Source organism: Vigna unguiculata, chromosome 4 (assembly GCF_037176805.1).
Source record: "Vigna unguiculata cultivar grain cowpea cultivar isolate G323 ecotype 2 chromosome 4, ASM3717680v1, whole genome shotgun sequence".
Classification (NCBI taxonomy): Eukaryota; Viridiplantae; Streptophyta; class Magnoliopsida; order Fabales; family Fabaceae; genus Vigna; species Vigna unguiculata.
The window spans coordinates 48,836,123-48,853,418 of NC_140795.1; the positions used below are offsets into that span (position 1 = coordinate 48,836,123).

At 33.1% G+C, this 17,296-nt stretch overlaps 1 protein-coding gene across 5 annotated transcripts in view; it reads left to right on the forward strand.

Moving 5' to 3' along the window:
• Positions 1 to 17,294, forward strand: part of EMB3012 (embryo defective 3012) — a 29,256-nt gene extending 11,962 nt beyond the window's left edge. Inside the window, exons 13-37 of one of the 5 annotated variants that reach the window (XR_014994597.1) lie at positions 850 to 957; positions 1,152 to 1,214; positions 1,602 to 1,793; positions 2,571 to 2,630; positions 2,885 to 2,953; positions 3,196 to 3,342; positions 3,445 to 3,564; positions 4,094 to 4,213; positions 6,459 to 6,614; positions 6,699 to 6,761; positions 7,567 to 7,694; positions 8,087 to 8,498; positions 10,034 to 10,136; positions 10,228 to 10,340; positions 11,124 to 11,195; positions 13,855 to 13,930; positions 14,207 to 14,314; positions 14,416 to 14,557; positions 14,627 to 14,710; positions 14,798 to 15,011; positions 15,249 to 15,315; positions 15,388 to 15,530; positions 15,619 to 15,655; positions 15,923 to 15,983; positions 16,581 to 16,598. Coding sequence is in view for 2 of the 5 variants with exons in the window: in XM_028068275.2 (XP_027924076.2) it covers positions 850 to 957; positions 1,152 to 1,214; positions 1,602 to 1,793; positions 2,571 to 2,630; positions 2,885 to 2,953; positions 3,196 to 3,342; positions 3,445 to 3,564; positions 4,094 to 4,213; positions 6,459 to 6,614; positions 6,699 to 6,761; positions 7,567 to 7,694; positions 8,087 to 8,498; positions 10,034 to 10,136; positions 10,228 to 10,340; positions 11,124 to 11,195; positions 13,855 to 13,930; positions 14,207 to 14,314; positions 14,416 to 14,557; positions 14,627 to 14,710; positions 14,798 to 15,011; positions 15,249 to 15,315; positions 15,564 to 15,655; positions 15,923 to 15,983; positions 16,581 to 16,942 (3,132 nt within the window). In the remaining 3 variants the exon portion in view is untranslated. Of the gene's footprint in view, positions 1 to 849; positions 958 to 1,151; positions 1,215 to 1,601; positions 1,794 to 2,570; positions 2,631 to 2,884; positions 2,954 to 3,195; positions 3,343 to 3,444; positions 3,565 to 4,093; positions 4,214 to 6,458; positions 6,615 to 6,698; positions 6,762 to 7,566; positions 7,695 to 8,086; positions 8,499 to 10,033; positions 10,137 to 10,227; positions 10,341 to 11,123; positions 11,196 to 13,854; positions 13,931 to 14,206; positions 14,315 to 14,415; positions 14,558 to 14,626; positions 14,711 to 14,797; positions 15,012 to 15,248; positions 15,316 to 15,387; positions 15,536 to 15,563; positions 15,656 to 15,922; positions 15,984 to 16,580 lie in introns of those variants that run through there. The other 4 variants (XR_014994599.1, XR_014994598.1, XM_028068275.2 and 1 more) reach the window with 4 other exon arrangements.
• The last annotated feature ends 2 nt before the right edge of the window (positions 17,295 to 17,296 follow it).

The window sequence follows — 17,296 nt, forward strand, 5'->3', positions numbered from 1 at the left end:
CCTTTGGTGAGTATGTGTGCAAGTTGATTTTGAGTGGACACATATGGGGTCCAAGTCAAGCCACTGTCTAATTTTTTCTTGATGAAGTGTTGATAAGATAGGAAATATGTTTTTAAAAATCTGTAATTTAAGAGAGATGAATGTAATTTACCTTTTTCTTTAAGCTTCTGATTTTGAAATTCAGATATTTGTCATATACCAGCTTTTAGAATTGTAAGCATAGTCATCTTTCTAAAGCATTGTTAGTTTTGTCTAATAACTCTTCTCCATGAATGATCGGATTTACAAATAAACAACCTCTTGTGGTGATTGCTTCCGGCTTTTGTCCCCTTCCTGATAACCAGTCTTTTATTTCTGTAGTAATGTAGTTCTACCATCTGTCTAGTCTTCTATAATTAGCTCTCTACTCAAGGTATTGTTAGGAACATATGCTTTGGTCAGTCTTAAAATTGAATTAGCTATTGTGTAAGGTAACTTATTAGAGGTACTAGAATGTCATTCTTTGTCTCTTACCTAAGACCCAAAGGATCTATGCAGTGGATTTTATACTATAATTACCTTACCAGTTTGTGATATTTCTTGACTGGTGTAAATTAATCTGATAATCTATGCTGAAATATGAGTTTGGTTTAGCGAACTCAAATTTTTCCCAGTCTCACCCACTTCATGGATGATTCTTAAAGTCATGCTATTAAATAGCTTTGTATGCAGGGTGATACTTTAAACACGTTTTAAAGGGTCTTTGATGATGTAATATCATTCTGTACAGCATTTATGCATGTGATGAACTTTTTATACTTGTTCTAATATGTGGATGACTAATGTGATCTTAAATCCTGTGTTTCTTAGTGCACTGTTCGTGCTACTGTTACTGACTTTACTGATATCTTGGGAGATGATACATTTCACGGGTTTACTGAAACAGAAAATGTTCTGACAGATGCAATTCATTTACAGGTAATAATTTTTTTAAAATTATTTTTCTTCAATATGAAACTGATTTTTTCTACTTTCCATGATTAAAATCTTAGTATCTGATACTGCATCTTCTCCCTGCATTCTATTCTGTATGATGGGATTTTGTACCATATTTATTTTTGTTGTTACTCTGTCTTAAGTTGTCTTATCTTTATATTGGTGCTACAATGCAGCTTGTTTCTACTCTTAGAGTTGATCCAGAGTTCAAATTGATATATTTCAATCCTGATGCAAAGGTAACAATCACCATTTGTTTAACTACATCTTTTATCTGGTGACTGCAGCTTGGGGTCCAGAATTATTTAGCTGTTTGCACATTGAATTTGCATTGGTTGTACACTGGGTTTGCCTTTTACTTTTAATGAGAAGATAGATAGATTATGTGTTTAGCCTAGGTTAAGGAAGTATTTTCTCGATATGTTTTCATTCATATTCTGCTGAAGGCTTTGGTTGCACCCAGTCCTGTTGGGGCAACATTTTATCAGATTATGTTCTCGTTGACTGCAATTTTTTATAGTATCATAAACACATATGGAACTTTACGAAATTTAGCCTAGGCCTTTGAACGACATATTCTGTCCTGTAGAAAAACATAAATGATTGCCTATCATATATGACTGCAGGTAAATCTGACTATTGTTGGTGGGAGCTGTTTCTTGGAAGCTGTTACAAATGATTCTCAAGTTGTAGAAGTTATTCAACCCCCATCTGGGTTTGAATGCCTACAATTGATTTTGTCCCCTAAAGGGCTAGGGACAGCTAATCTGAATATATATGATATTGGGCTAAATCCTCCACAAAGAGCTTCTGCACTTGTAAGCTATGTCTTCCCTCAATTCAGGATTGCTTGAAATTTTAAGGACAATGCCTGGTTTAATATCCCTGCATCTGTTTTATTATCGATCATAGGTTTTGGAAATGTGTTGCTATCGACCCTTGTCTGTTTGAATTATTTATGTGCGACGATGCACTTTTCTTTCTGCTTTATTATGACTTTGTATTTTACTAGTAGTAAGCCACAAACTTGTGTTTTTTGTCATTTGAACAAAATGAAAACCAAATCTTGTAATTTGTTATAGTGTAACACATTTCCTTCTTTCTTACTAGAAATATAAAATATCATTTCTCTTTCATACTTATTATTTAGCTTAGGAGAACATTATAATTGCATATTGGCTCATGTTTATGATTTTGTAATGCTGCATTTACTCTAGTGTATGGACTAAGGATCTGCTCTTAGGCTGAGAAAAAAAATAATATTTATGCCCATATATCTAACTCGGACTTCCATTTTGTGAGTAAGTGGATATTTGGGAAAGATGTTTTTTTTGGGGAAATAATAGCTTTTTAAAGCATTTTATGAAAGTTGGAAACAATGTTTATTTTTTCCAACAAGCTTTTAACTAAATATTCATTAAAGCTGATGATCTTGGGAGGGAAATTTATTAAGGGCAAAAGTTTTCAGCTGCTAGTGTCAATAGGATTTCAAATTTGCTTCCTAGTATGTTGTACTGCATCACAGCTTGGTCTTGGCATCTGATGATTAGCTGATGTCATTTTATGTTAATGCTTATAAAAGTTAAATATTTCAGGTTCAAGTTGCAGATATAGAGTGGATCAAGATCATATCAGGAAAAGAGATTAGCCTGATGGTATGTCAATTCTAAAATGTTATTGATTTTTTTTGGGTTATAAATGGCTAAAATAATATTGTGTTCTTTTTATTTATCTCAAGTTGGTGAGATGTCACACTAAACATTCCAAGGTGTTTTTGCTAGTTGCTTCAACATGTGTATAATGAGCTGGCATGTTATCTTATGCTCTTGCTTTGTCATTTTTAAATTTGTAAGTGGATATATGTCCATGGAATAATTTTTCCTTCATGATATGCTATTGATCTTTTCAGGAAGGAAGTTTACAAACTATTGACTTATTGGCTGGTAGTACCGGTGGAAATAGTTTTGATGCTTCTCAGGTTTGAATGGTTTTCCCTATTTAGTTTTAGGAGCCACACTCCAGTTTCTTGTGCTTGTTCTGCTTTAATATGGTCTCTTCTGACATAGTTATTACTATACTACTGCCTTTAATATGCTCATTGAGACTGTTATCTTTTACATTTTCTTGGTCATTTTTGATATTCATAGTGGGTTTTTTTATTTCCTATTTTTTTATTTTTATTTTGAGTGGCAATTTGTTGATTTGGAAACTGTTACACAGTTTGTTTACATGAATCTTCATGTACACATTGAGGATAGTATAATTGACCTGGTGGATACTGACGATTTCTCAAGTCTTGTTGGTGGACATGTTAATGCACCAAGTTTTAAAATAAAAGGGAAACATCTTGGAATTACAACCCTTTATGTAAGTCTATGGTCAACCTCTCTTATTTTGATCTTCATCTGAGTCAAAATTCTTTAGACTTATGAAAAATCTACAAGCTAATTTGTTATTTATTGAAACCAGGTCAGTGCTGTACAACATTTGGGACACGTAGTACAAAGTCAAGCTATTAAGGTGGAAGTTTACGCAGCCCCAAGAATACACCCTGACAATATTTTCCTACTGCCTGGTGCATCGTATGTGGTATGTTCCAAAGTACAGGTGTTGTTTCTTATTGCTAAATTTGAAAGAATGTGAACTTTGAAAGAAACACACATACTAAAAATTCTTCTCTTGGAATGTGTTTTATTGAGTTAGAAAGGCAAAGTTGACATTTTTTTTTTGGAAAATAACTGCTCACAATTTCCTTATATATCAAGATTCTCAAGTTTATTTTTCGGTTCAGGATTCGTGTTTTTACTAAATTAATTGCATCTATGTTTTTCGATTCAGTCACCTACAGTTTTTTATTTGTCTAAATTTGCATACTTGAATCTAGTCTATAATCATTTAAGGAGCCTACAGTACCTTGTTCATGAGTAAGTCAGGAAAAGCCAAGTGAAGTAATTCGGTTTTTGCTCATGTGTCTACATGTTTTAGCATTTTCTTTTTGTCATTGTTTATCTTTGCATTTTGGTGCATTGAATATTGGTCTGACGTGAAGTTTACACCATTGTTTTCTCCCATTTTCTTGGTTTTATGATGAAATAATGTGATTATGTTCTCTGCATAGCTTACAATGGAAGGAGGCCCAACTCTCGGGGTTCATGTTGAGTATGGAATTGAAAATGATAAAATTGCAAGTATTGATAGATATTCTGGTCGACTCTCAGCAAGTTCTGTTGGGAACACTGTAAGATGTGAAATTCTGTTCAGACTTATTATTGTTTAGCTATTTTTTGTTCTAATTTGTTATCTGTAGAAAAATATTCTTTTATTGAATTGATACCATTAACAGAGGAAACAACTTATATATTTATGAAGGTGAAATCTGCTATAAATGAGGAAACTAAATCACACCTAACCGGAAGCAAATCTCCCACAGATAAGGAAACAGAATCATAGAGATATTTCTAAAAAGTAAATGATCTTATTCAGTTTTGTCCCCTTTAACTTGATCCAACAAATCTGGATAGATATGACATTCTTATCTTATCCATATCTCCATAATTTATTTTGAATCATAAAATTCTAATATTCCCAATTAGTCCATATTATCTAATGTAGACATTCATGAATATGCTTCATGTTAGAGATCCTTAATTGGTTAGAGATAAGACCAAAAAGTAGTATATAAGTGGAGACAAATTTCACCTTACTGAATTGGTTTTGTAGGGTTGAGTTAGGTTTAAACTTACTACCTTAACGATATGCTTTAATACATCTACACAAGGTATATTTTTACTTTGGCTGAATTGTGTTTTGTTTGTGGCCATGTTTCTAGTATTGACAACTTGCTGATGCTACACAAGTTTTTTTTTTCTTTTATTGAAGACCACATGCTAGGCATCACTATGAACCTTGGTATCCCATCGAGACCGACACCCTAACATTCAACAATAATATATAAAGGGAAGAAAAAGTATATACATGGAGGACCAAACCAAATCCATACTAAAAAGGAAAACAATTACTGTCCCATGAAGGATACAACTAAAAATGAAAATGAGAGAGTTGATACCAGTTACAAAAAAATAAAAAATAATAGGCAGAAAGACACTAAAGCACTTAAAGTAAGTTTTTCTACCCTCTATTTTATAAAAATAAGGTTAAATATGTTTTTGATTCCTCAACTTTCGGTGAAAATTGAAATTCGTCCCTCTTCAAAACTTTGATCCAGTTTAGTCCTCTAACTTTAGAACTGTCTGGATTTAGTTCTTTTAATCAAATTTTGTTAAGTTTATTTAATGTTTTAAACGCATTTCATGATAATATTTGAGTTGTTTACACAGTTTGACACATTTTCGCTTCAACGTTAGCTAAGAAACTATCATGAAATGTGTTTGAAACGTCAAATAAACTTAACAAAGTTGGTTAAAAAAAGACTAAATTCACGCAGTTTTAAAGTTGAGGGACCAAATTGGGTCAAAGTTTCGAAAAGAGACTAATTCCAATTTTCACTAAAAATTAAGGGCCAAAAGCATATTTAACCCTAAAAATTAATCAGGGAAAGGCAGTTTTAAGCAGCACAATCTTAAACTTATGCTTTGTTAACAATTTATAGACTTTCACGAGAGGGGGTTGCTCAAATGTAAAAAACTATTGATTGGTCCGTCCTTTACATACTAAGATTTATTGGATAGACTTGTTTCAATGGTGTTTTAGTGGAAATCAGCCAACGGTGTGCTTTTTTGAACACCGGCAATGCATGTTTCTTGGTCAAATCAGGGATGTTTAGTATTAAACAATTTTTGGAACTCACCTTCATTAGATAAACATGTCATCTTTTACCTGACGATGATCTTTTATTGTATGATTGACCTTGGCACTACCTGTTTAACACTTTATTAACAGTACAAGTTCAACATGGCCATCACACATTTGTTCAGTTTACCTAAGCTTGATCCTGACTACCTCTTTGATCAATTTATTTTAAAAGAATCAGTATTTCTTTTATGAAGGTCTGTAGTTCATAAGACAAAATGAGTCAAACTAAAAGAATGACTGTTAGTGTAGTATATTTTATTTTGTCGAGATATTATTGGAAGTTTCATATTGGTTTTAATTTTGTATTTTGGCTGTATCTTTGTTTTATTACCAGCATCTAAATTCCACAATCTCACGGGAGAATTGTTTCCCAGAATAGGTTGTGCTTGTTTCTTAAATTATCCAATTAATGTATGTACATATATCAAATGTATATAATGTGAGACTGAATAAGAGAGAAATTATTTTCTTTTAGTTTTGAGATCCTCACATTTACTCTCTACTTTTTCTACTTTGAATAGTTTTTTTCTTGAATGCACATGCTAATCATTTCAATTTTTATTTGATATAAAACATATATTTATTCCTTTGACAGTTTGTGTTATGCCTTTTACATTTAATCATATATGGTTGGTGGAAGATATTTGTCTAATCCAAGATATTATTGTCAGACAATTACTGCTAGTGTCTTTGTGAATCGTAACACTGTGGTATGTGAAGCGCGGAGTATTTTACGGGTGGGAATTCCGTCTACTGTCATGTTGCATGCACAGAGTGAACAACTTGGGATTGGCCGCAAATTGCGAATTTATCCATTATTTCCCGAGGTCACAGTTAAAATCAAGTTTCCATTAATTTAGGTATTATTGTATTTCAAATTCTAATATTGACTACCTTTTTTGTTTTATCAGGGTACTCTGTTTTCTTTCTATGAGCTATGTAAAAATTACCAGTGGATCATTGAAGATGAAAAGGTTTGGCCATGTCCTAAACTTCATCTTTCCCTTTCAAAATGCATTACGGAGTACCAACATACTGCAACTCAAGTACACACCGTATACCGAAGTTACTCTCCTAGGATTATGAATTCTGTATGGCCTAACAACCATATTACTATTAAGAAAAATGGCAAGAAACTATTGAATCTGAAGGAAAGTGTTTTGGTCTAAATAGTAAAGATACTGTAGAACTATGGGTTAATATATTGCACATAACTGTACAATAAATATGGATTGATTGAATAATAAATATAGATTTGTTTGTGAGAAACCCGTTAAATCAAGGGATTGAGATTAGGAGTTTACTTGGTAGATTTACTCCTGATTTAGAGTCTTTATGTCTGGAGATGTATTTCCTTTAATTAGGATTTCGTTTTCTCTTTAAATACCATTATTTTTTTTTTTTTAAAGTCAAGAAAAATAATTCCCTATTTATTTCTTACTACCTACACATTTTTTCACAGATAAAGTGGTTTGGAATTCACCCAATCCAATTCTAATTGGGTACACCAAATAAAATTCAACCTGACTCAATCCACAAAAGTCTATTTAGGTTGTGTTGACTAGGGTCAAGGGTTGGGTACAGTATGCTTTCACCTCTAATCAAGAGCATAGCCTTCCAAATCGCCCTCCCACTAAAATAAGCACTGGGATTTAAAACTGTAAATCCAAGAGAAGTAATTTGTCTGCCCTTATACTGCATATCTTTTCAGTCAGTAATGTCATCTTAAGTAAATAACACTCAGCGGTAAGCTAAATAATTATGTCTTTGTTTCTATAGGTATTGAGCTTCAAGATGGCAGAGACCTTGCGCGGGGATAGAATCCAGTTTACTACTTCAGCAGGAAGTCAAGATAATAGTTATTTTGATGAAAATAACATTGGCTTTATTAATGTCTTGTATGGAAGGTATGAAGCAATTTGACATTTAAGAATAATATTACATAATAAACAATGTTTAGTAGTAGTTTTCTTTAGTCTTTGGGTATCCTATAACTTCTTCCACCTTCCAGTGTATCATATTTGTATGTCTAAATCTTTTTTACTTGTCTTTTATCTAATTATTAGATGTCTGAAGCCAAATAATTGTCTAGTATGCTTCCAGTTAGCATATCATTGGTACAGAGTCTTTTTAATACTCATATTGGTTTTCTTGTAGTCTTTTTCTTGTTACTGAAATTAGTTCCTTGCAATGTAAAAGTTTACACAGGGTTTGACATTTCAATGAAGAAATGATTATAAACTATTTCAAAAATAGGGTTGAGGAATCTGTGATTCAGTTCAGAATGTTTGTTTTTCAGATCACCAGGCAAGACCAATGTTGCTGTGTCTTTCTCGTGTGAACTTTCAACTTCTGGGTCAAGGGCACAGTCGATGTTTTACAGTTCATCTTTGTCAGTAACAGTAGTTCCTGATCTTCCACTGGCTTTGGGAATCCCCATCACCTGGATTCTTCCTCCCTACTATACAATGACGAGCAGTTTGCCTTCATTGTCGGAATCCTATGCACAATATGATAGTCGGAATCGCAGGGGAATCATCAGCTATTCTTTATTGAGAAGTTTGGAGAAAAACGATGCTATTCAAAAAGATGCCATATTCATTGACGGGGACAGAATTAAAACTACCAAAAGTAATAATCTTGCTTGTATTCAAGCTAAAGATCGTACAACAGGAAGAACAGAGATTGCTTCTTGTGTCAAGGTTTCTGAGGTATGGAATAATCTTTTGCTTACTGTGTACTTGGGCGCACTTTTTGGAACTCATGATCAGTGTTTCCTAATTCTAATAAAGCTAGAATCATACTTGTAACAGAATGATGACAGCAGTTTTAAATATACTGAAATGTAATTGAACTAACTATGTAAGGAAATAAAGAATTATTTTATTGATAACAATCACGCTGTTACAGATCCACACCACAAAACAAGTAATAAAAGAAAATAGGTGAATGAAATATAAGACAGCTCTGAGATTTATCACAAAAGAAGAAAATACAGCAAGATACTCAGTCCTACTGCCCAGAGCTAGGCTCCTCTGGAGTAACCAACAAGGTTCTCTATTTAACCACCAACAAAAGCAAACTCCTTCCTTCTCTCCACCTGATACTAATAACCGAAAAATATTTCTTCTTTCTCTCTCTCTTCTAACTAACCACTCTTCTAATCAGACCTCCTCATTACGCCGAATCTTTTTTCTCACATATAGACTTTCTCATCAAGAATTGTGCTTCACTTCATGGGCTGGATGCTCATTGGGCCCCATCACACACCAAATACATTCTCACCATCCCTTTATAATGATCAAATCCTTTAAAATAAGGAAATAAAAATATATTGAAATGAATAAAAGATTCTAAAGATATTTTTTCCTAATCGACATAGAGATATTGACAATATATTTATCCTAATAATATATTATTTGCAACAAATATCAAAACATTATAACATGTGTGGTTAGGAATATATATTCACAGTATCTTCAAAGCAGTATTCATATAAACAACAATAAATTATTTCTTTTGCACAGATAGATGAATTATCTCCAGTAATATTTTTATTACACACTTATTGCATAATTGGGTTCGGTTGAGTTTATTAGGTTTAAAGTTCATCTACTCATTACTAAACCCTGATTCTAATTTTGTGCGCTAGAAAAAATTCAACTCAATCCCCAAAAATGTAACAAGGTTGGGTGGTAACAAGGTTGGGTGGAATCGATGTTGGTTGCAACCTGTCTACTCCCGTAATTACAGTAGTGAAGTTTAATGGATTGGATTAATTCAGAAAATGCTTAATGGAGAAATCATATATAACTATATCCATTGTATTTATATATACATGTTTAGTTTATATATGTGTGTGGACCTTAGTGCATATAGCAAATACAGTCCAAGTTTTATATTTAATGAATTTTAAAGAGGTACGTAAGTATTCAAAAAGGGAGAGAGAGATAGTGGGAGAGAGTAATCTTAAATAGATAGGTTGGACATCTATTTTTAAACAAGTATTGATGGATTGAATGTTTTTTAATACTTTGTTAGTGGACCATAAATGGTTTTTTAATACTTTGTTAGTGGACCATAAATGGTTTTTTAATCATTTTTTTTCTGGTCCATTCGTAATGGTTAATCCATAAATTGTTGTTACTGGTCCGTTATCAGCAGAATTAGTACCTATTTTGTTAACCATGCTATTTGCATTGTTTGGAAATTTTATCCACATGACAAATTTATTTAATATGATCAGGTGACTCAAATTAGAATAGCCAGTAAGGAGGTTCTCCTCAATGTGATTAACCTTGCTGTTGGTGCAGAACTTGATCTTCCAACAAACTTTTATGATGCTCTAGGTATCAATGCCTCCTTGATAGTGAATCAAATACAGGAACTTTTGAACTGAAAATTAGTAATCTTTTATTGTCTCTTACTGCGGTTCAACAGGAAATCCTTTCCACGAAGCCTACAATGCTGTGCCTTTTTATGCTGAAACTAACTACCCTGATGTTCTCTATGTGAACAAAACAGCTGATGGAAAAGGCAATGTCCATATCAAGGTTTGTTAATAACTTTTACTGAAAATAATTTTTTGATTCCCTTGTACTTATAATTTGGATCAACAAGCTACAAAAGATCATACAGCTTCCACAATCATAGACTTTTGGAACCATGACTTTTCTTTTTATCTTGAAAAGTGTCCCGAAGGACTTAGGTCTCTAACAAAGTCAATCCTGCATTGTGTTATCATGATCAGGTTAATTAGTGAACTTTATGCATCTTGTGATTCAACTTAAGTGCTTTGTTTGGTCTGAGAAAGAAAAGGAAAAGGAAGATAGAAAGTAAGTAGTTAGAAAGAGTATATTTTTAAGGGTTGTTTGCTACAATAGAAATATTAAAATATGAAGAGAAAAAAAATGAAATGACATTAAATAGACAATTATGTTCCTATCAAAAAGATTGTTATAAGTAGATATAAGGCTATTTAGGAAAGATGCAAAAACATTGTTTCCTCTACACTCACAAGATAAGAAAATGAAAGTGGTGGGTTCCACTATCCTTTTATTTTTTTCTCACCTATTTCTCTCATGTTAAACTAGGAGATTTTCTCCTTTCTCATTTACATCTCTCTCCCCCCTTCAATTTCTTTCTCTTCTATTTAACCTGTACAAAAGAGAGAAGAGAAGTTATCAATAAGTGCATTGCTTTAAAACAAGCTTTATTTGTTCAGAGTCTGCAGATTTTGAGTGTTTGGTATTTTTATTCAGTTTACTACCTGTGAAATTTTTTGGCTCAGCTAAGTAAATTAATAGAATTCTTGTCCTGACTGCTGATGGTTGAAGGCAATTCGGCATGGTAATGTTCTTGTGCGTATATCAATTAGTGAAGATCTGCAGAAATCAGATTATGTGCTGGTAAGTAATAGTTTTCCAAAAAAATCTGCACAAAGTTGTATACTGTTCTATGCACTTATCTTAATCTCCTCTGCTGTATGCTAAATTTAGTACCTGTACTTTAACAATAGTATAATACTTTCATTCTGATGCCTGATACACCTAAAGTGGCTTATAATTTTGTTCAATGTGATTTACCGTTTCGGAACTGAGTAGGTCTTTGTCTCATTAGTTAAAAATGTCTGTTAATATTGGCTATCTTTTAGCATTTGTTAGTATCAGTTAGTGAGATAGTTAGCTGGGTTGGCATAATTAGAAGAATCAATGCATGTTTCCTGTGAATAGAAGAGGTTGAGAGACCATATTACCTTGATTGTGAGAGAATTGTTGTCTTTGGGCTCTAGAAGTTATGCAGCATCGCAGATCTGCTGTGCTTCTTTGTAATTGAGGTTTACCCTCTCACTATTTCTTCTTAATAAGATACCTAGTTTCTATAAGACTTCCTCTCATAGTTCAGGTTCGTTCTAGTAAAAAAAATCCTAGATTCAACTTAATGTTCACTACATGTGATAACCATCTAACACGATCAAGTTAGTTAATACATTTCTACTGTAGCCATGCATGTGATACGTTAATTGAAATTGTTAGATCTTTGTAAATACAGAAACGGTGGATATGAATTACACTGATTCTATATTGATGTTATTAGCTTAAAATAGAGTAACTGAGTATCCTGTAATTATGCTCTCAATATTTTGTAATCATGTATTCTCCCCTATAAATTAAATATTTTTGCTATGGTCTAAATACATGAAATTCTTCCTATGATCTCTTGTTTCTCTCTCTCTCTCTCTCTCTCTCTCTCTCTCTCTCTCTCTCACACACACACACACACACACACACACACACACACATACACACAACAGAAATCACCATAAAATGGGAATTGGTGAGAAGTTTGATTGATAAACTTTGTAACTTTTTCTGTGCATGTAGCGTTTGCTATCTGAATAGGTTACCCGATCCTTATGTTGTAGTTTGTTCTTCTATGTGATAAAGTTCCTTATTTGCTATAATGTAATTTTTGAAAGAAAAAAAAAAAAAACTTTGGTTGCTATTTTGTTATCTTTTTAAGTAAAGTTTATTATTGTTTATGATACAAAAGAATAACCTACTTGTATTCAGTAATAAAAAAGTGATAGGGAGGATTAGCAGGGTCAGTGAAGAGTTACGAAAAGTAATGGTAGTCTGGCTTTCTTGAATACCAGGAGAGGGAGAGAAGTCTCTATCAAATATCTTTCCTGTGTCATATTGATACTACTGGGACAGAGATTGATATTATAGTAATAAAGTTGACACATACCATACTTTCTGGCCCATTTTTATTGAAGTGTCACTTTTATTTTAACTTTTTGTTAGAATATTGAAAAATCTCCATTAATATCTCGACCATCTCAAAGTAATTTAGAGTATCTTTGGATATCATTTCTATGGGTTTGTTTCATTATTGTTCTTAAAGACAGTTTTTATTTCTAAGAAAATCTTCTGTGATATAGGTTGTTTTAATTTTGAATTCTTTGAAAGTTTTTTAATGAAAGTTTAATACTTTTTGAAAAGCAACTTATTGCTTTTACAGTGACATTTATAAACGAGGAAGGACCTACACCTATACACAATAACGTGTTGCTTGCTATGTCCAACACTTTTGGGCACGACGTGTTAGATGTCAGATATGTCTTTCACATATGTCTGACACACTTCAATTGTGTCACGATGAAAAACTATTTTGTTGTTCTTTGACACCTCTTTTACGTAGCTTGAGCATTTGTAAAGAAAGTGAAACATCTGTTCTTGGTTAACACTTCCTAGACATTCCTTATAAAAAAAAGTGGAAAACAAATTATATTATAAATAATGCAAATCTCATTTTTTGGGTTTGTTTCTATAAGCCTTAACTAGTTATTTAGAATTCTATTAGGAGGACTGTTATATAAGGAACTGTGACAAATTTGTTTTTATAGTGCATATAATACCTAACTTCCAATTGATTGAGATTTTTGTCATGATTATATATATCAATGGTGGTGTTATGTCCTGTAATTTGGACGTTAGCCATGTTCCAGTGTTTGTGCTACTGTCTTTTCTGGTGTCGTGTAGTGTTCGTGTTTATAAATAACTTGTTTCCTACAACAATTTAGAATAAGGTATGAATTTTGAATGTCATCTACCAATGATGATCCATTGATATTTTGTTTGCCAGCATTAATTTTGCGCCATCTCCTGAGTATTTTCAAAATCATGTTACCAAACTTGCTTTTTCTTTTTATTTTTTGTGAACAGCTTTTCAAATTATTTTAACTAGTAATTCTGAAAAAGGAAAAAAACAGAATAAAAAATAGTTATGTTTCCTTATTACATCTAGACTTGTTTTCTTATTTAATTAGAATTAAAAGTCTAAAAATACAAGTATAAATAAGGATTAGTGTTTTGTCTTTTGTAACACCTGCAACGTGTAGTGATATATGCTTTTTTCCATGTATCTCTCATTGTAACCTAATGAATTGTCCTTGCGCAAGTTGTCACACCCACTATTCTTCCTTTAATTCATTCAACTTGCTTCCTCACTTTCTGTGTTCTCTTCCACTGTCTGAATCTGTCTATATTTTTCCACCTTTTGCAGATTAGAGTGGGTGCCCATATATATCCGCAAAATCCAGTTCTTCACATAGGAAGTCCTCTTAACCTAAGCATAAAAGGTGTGGTCATTTTGGATGGTTGCTACTAATTTATTTTTCTATCAATGTCTTATCTCTTGAAAAAAATTTCTTTTCTAAAAAAGTTGTACTTGTCAGAGATGTAATGAAACCATTTTTACCTTTGTCTAACGTGATTTTTAGAGTTACTTTGTTAACCCAGCACTGGAGCAGACAGTTATTTCAATTGCTTGACCGAGTTTTGAGTTCAGGGCATTTAATCTTTTCCTTTTACCAAATTATTCCCGAGTGATAATGCATTTTACCTTTAAGTTTCAGGTTTGAGTGATACAGTTTCTGGACAGTGGTTTACTACAAATAGAAGTGTAGTATCCGTTGATACGCTATCTGGGGTGGCCAAAGCTATTGGGCAAGGTTCAGCCCAAGGTGCTAGATTTAAGTACTGAAAATAAACTTTTTAAATGTCATTGTGGGGTTTTTGCTTTATAAACAATTATTACTCCCTCATTGAATGTTATTATGAGCAGTATCTTTTCGTTATGGAGGATCAAAACTGCAAACAACAATTACAGTGTTGAAAGGAGATTATATTTCTGTGCTTGGTCCAAAGGAGATGTTAACTAATGTCCCATACCCCTCGAAAGGTTACAACTTCTCCGTGAAATTCAGGTTTGTTATGGACTTTAACTTGGTTTGAAAGAAAGCAACCTGCTTTTCTGACTGAATAGATTGTGTTAGTAATTCTTACAGTGAATCCTTTGGTGCACCTGGAGAAAACAAGAGAATTTTATTCAATTGTAGAGTAGATCCACCATATGTGGGGTAAAGACCTTTAACCATTTCTTTCATTTGATTCTTTAAAGTGAACAATTCATTCTTAGATATATCTTCTACCTTCATTCACTGAAGGTACGTGAAGCCATGGCTGGATCAGGACTCTGGCAATTCATATTGCTTATTTTTTCCTTACTCACCAGAGCATTTGGTGCACTCAGTACCTAAGTTCGAAGGCATGAGGCCAGATGTATCAGTTTCCATTTCTGCTTCTCTTGAAAATGAACATATATCTGGATCTGCTTCTGCACTTTTTATTGGCGGATTTTCTATAATGGAGATGAGCAAGGTGTGGATCCTTTGATTCTTCCTCTTTTTATTGCTAGAAATTACATTTCAGAATTAGGCAAGAGTGCTTGATTTATGAATTTAGTGCCTGTGATTTTCTTGATCTGGATTCTTGACCATTTTGCTCACCTTTATACCTGTGATATGTCAAATTGCAAATACATTGGATCCCTCACCCCAACCTGATTGTGAAATAAAAAATTAATCTACGATGTTAATGTTACCCCCACCCCCTCAGAATCCGTTGCTGCTGAATCTGACACCAGGCTCAAACAAAACTGCCATTACCATATTGGGAAATACTGGTAAGATGACATATCTTCGTTTTTTTTCTTGCATGATCATTTTGTTGCTTGATCACTCAATACTTTTGTCAGAAGTTGCTCTTCATAAAAATAATGTGGTCTGGTGAGGAGGTAAATCATTCTGATGGATGCCGTGGAGATGTTCCTAGTTGTCATCTTCACTAATTGTTGAGAGCATAGTTGAAACAAAAATTTGTTGCTGTCTTCTACAATATGTAAGGTTAAACCCGTTGGCCATTTTGTTATAGATGTTGAAATTCACTGGCATCATCGAGATTTGATTATGATCAGTCTTATCCACAGAGAAGATATTGGCATTCGTGGGTTTGCACGGTATGAGGTGAGTACTTTCAATTGATTTCACCACTGATCAAATCTAAATTTGAAATAAGTAGGTGATTCCTTTTTTTTATATCTAGTTAGTTAGGTGAAATGCATTTACCTTGAGCCTTGCATTTCTTTTATGCGTATTGCAATCCGGTGCTAAAGTATCATCTGAAAAGTTGAAGAGCTATAAAGAACTAATCCCATTGTTAGGTCTGCAATAAATGTGCTGATTTTGGATTTAAAATACATTCGAATTTATTTTTCTTGTCCATGTCTCCAGGTCCAACTTCTGAAAGCAAAGAGATTCAGAGACAAAATCCGCATCACACTCCCAGCTAATGGTTACATATTCGTGAAGCTTAATATTACTTAATTTCCTTCGGCATTTATAATTTTTTTTTTCAAAAAAGAATAAACTTCTTTATAAACATTTATAGAGAAGAAAATAAGTAAAATGAAACAAAATTCTCCCAGAAGTTAAAATCAACTTTGGAGATATTAAATGAAACAAGCTTATTCAAATTAACGTATGGGAGAATTTTGTTTCATTTACTCGATTTATTTTCATATACATGTATTTGTAGGGAAGTTTATTCAAACAAATTTCAAGTCTGTTAAAGTTCACTAGTCTAGTCTCTGAAACCATAAAGCGCGGTCACTAGTCGCAAAAGGAAGAAAATTTAAAATAAGTCCCTAAGCTATTATTTTACCCTAAAGTTAACTACTTAATGTCACCTTAGTCCTTGAAATCGTGTTAATATATTATCCTTAGAGTCATACTATATCTTGAATCTTTGACTAAAGTGGGTGATATAGATTGCACTCTCACGGTCTTATTTGAATTCAATTACTTTTAGAAATTAAAGTGACGGTCTCTTGATGATGAAGTTGGATATTCATCCCTAAGTTTAATCTTCCTTTTCCCTGTTTTGTTACAGGCCAGAGTGTGGAAATAGACTTGAACCATGAACCTGAGGAAACAGCACCATCCAGCATAGCCATAAATAAAGCCTTCTGGGGAAGTATCCTAGGATGTTTTCTGCTATTGATTTTATCAATCGTTATCTTCACACGTTTCTTGGACAAACCAGAGAGATCTCACCAAACAAGTTCCTCGGTTACTACAACTACAAGCATTGCAGCTCCCATAACTCCAGATAGAAGCAACGCGTCTTCTGTAAATGAAATGTCTCCGCGAACACCTCAACCATTTGTAGACTATGTGAGGAGAACCATCGACGAAACTCCATATTATAAGCGAGAAGGGAGAAGAAGGGTTAATCCACAGAACACGTTTTAGACTCCACCACTACTCTCACATCTGGTAAGACCTGACCTGACCAATGTTGTATGTTTTCCAAAACTGAGAATTTTGTTATCTACATCTAGCTGTGCAAATTTAGGAATGTGTTATCATTCTTTGATGATCACATTGCATATTTGTCTCGTTCTTAGGCTAGTGCTGCAGTTCATTACCATTTAGCGATGTTTGTAATTGCTCTACCTTATTGCTTCACCAACTAACTAGTTTTTTAAATGATGGTAATGCAATGTCGCTTGTAAAATAGGATTGCATTTGTAGCGGTGGTAGATAATGAAATGGTGGACTGAAATATAAAAAAGTAGAATGGATTCAAAATGCCATTTTGTTATT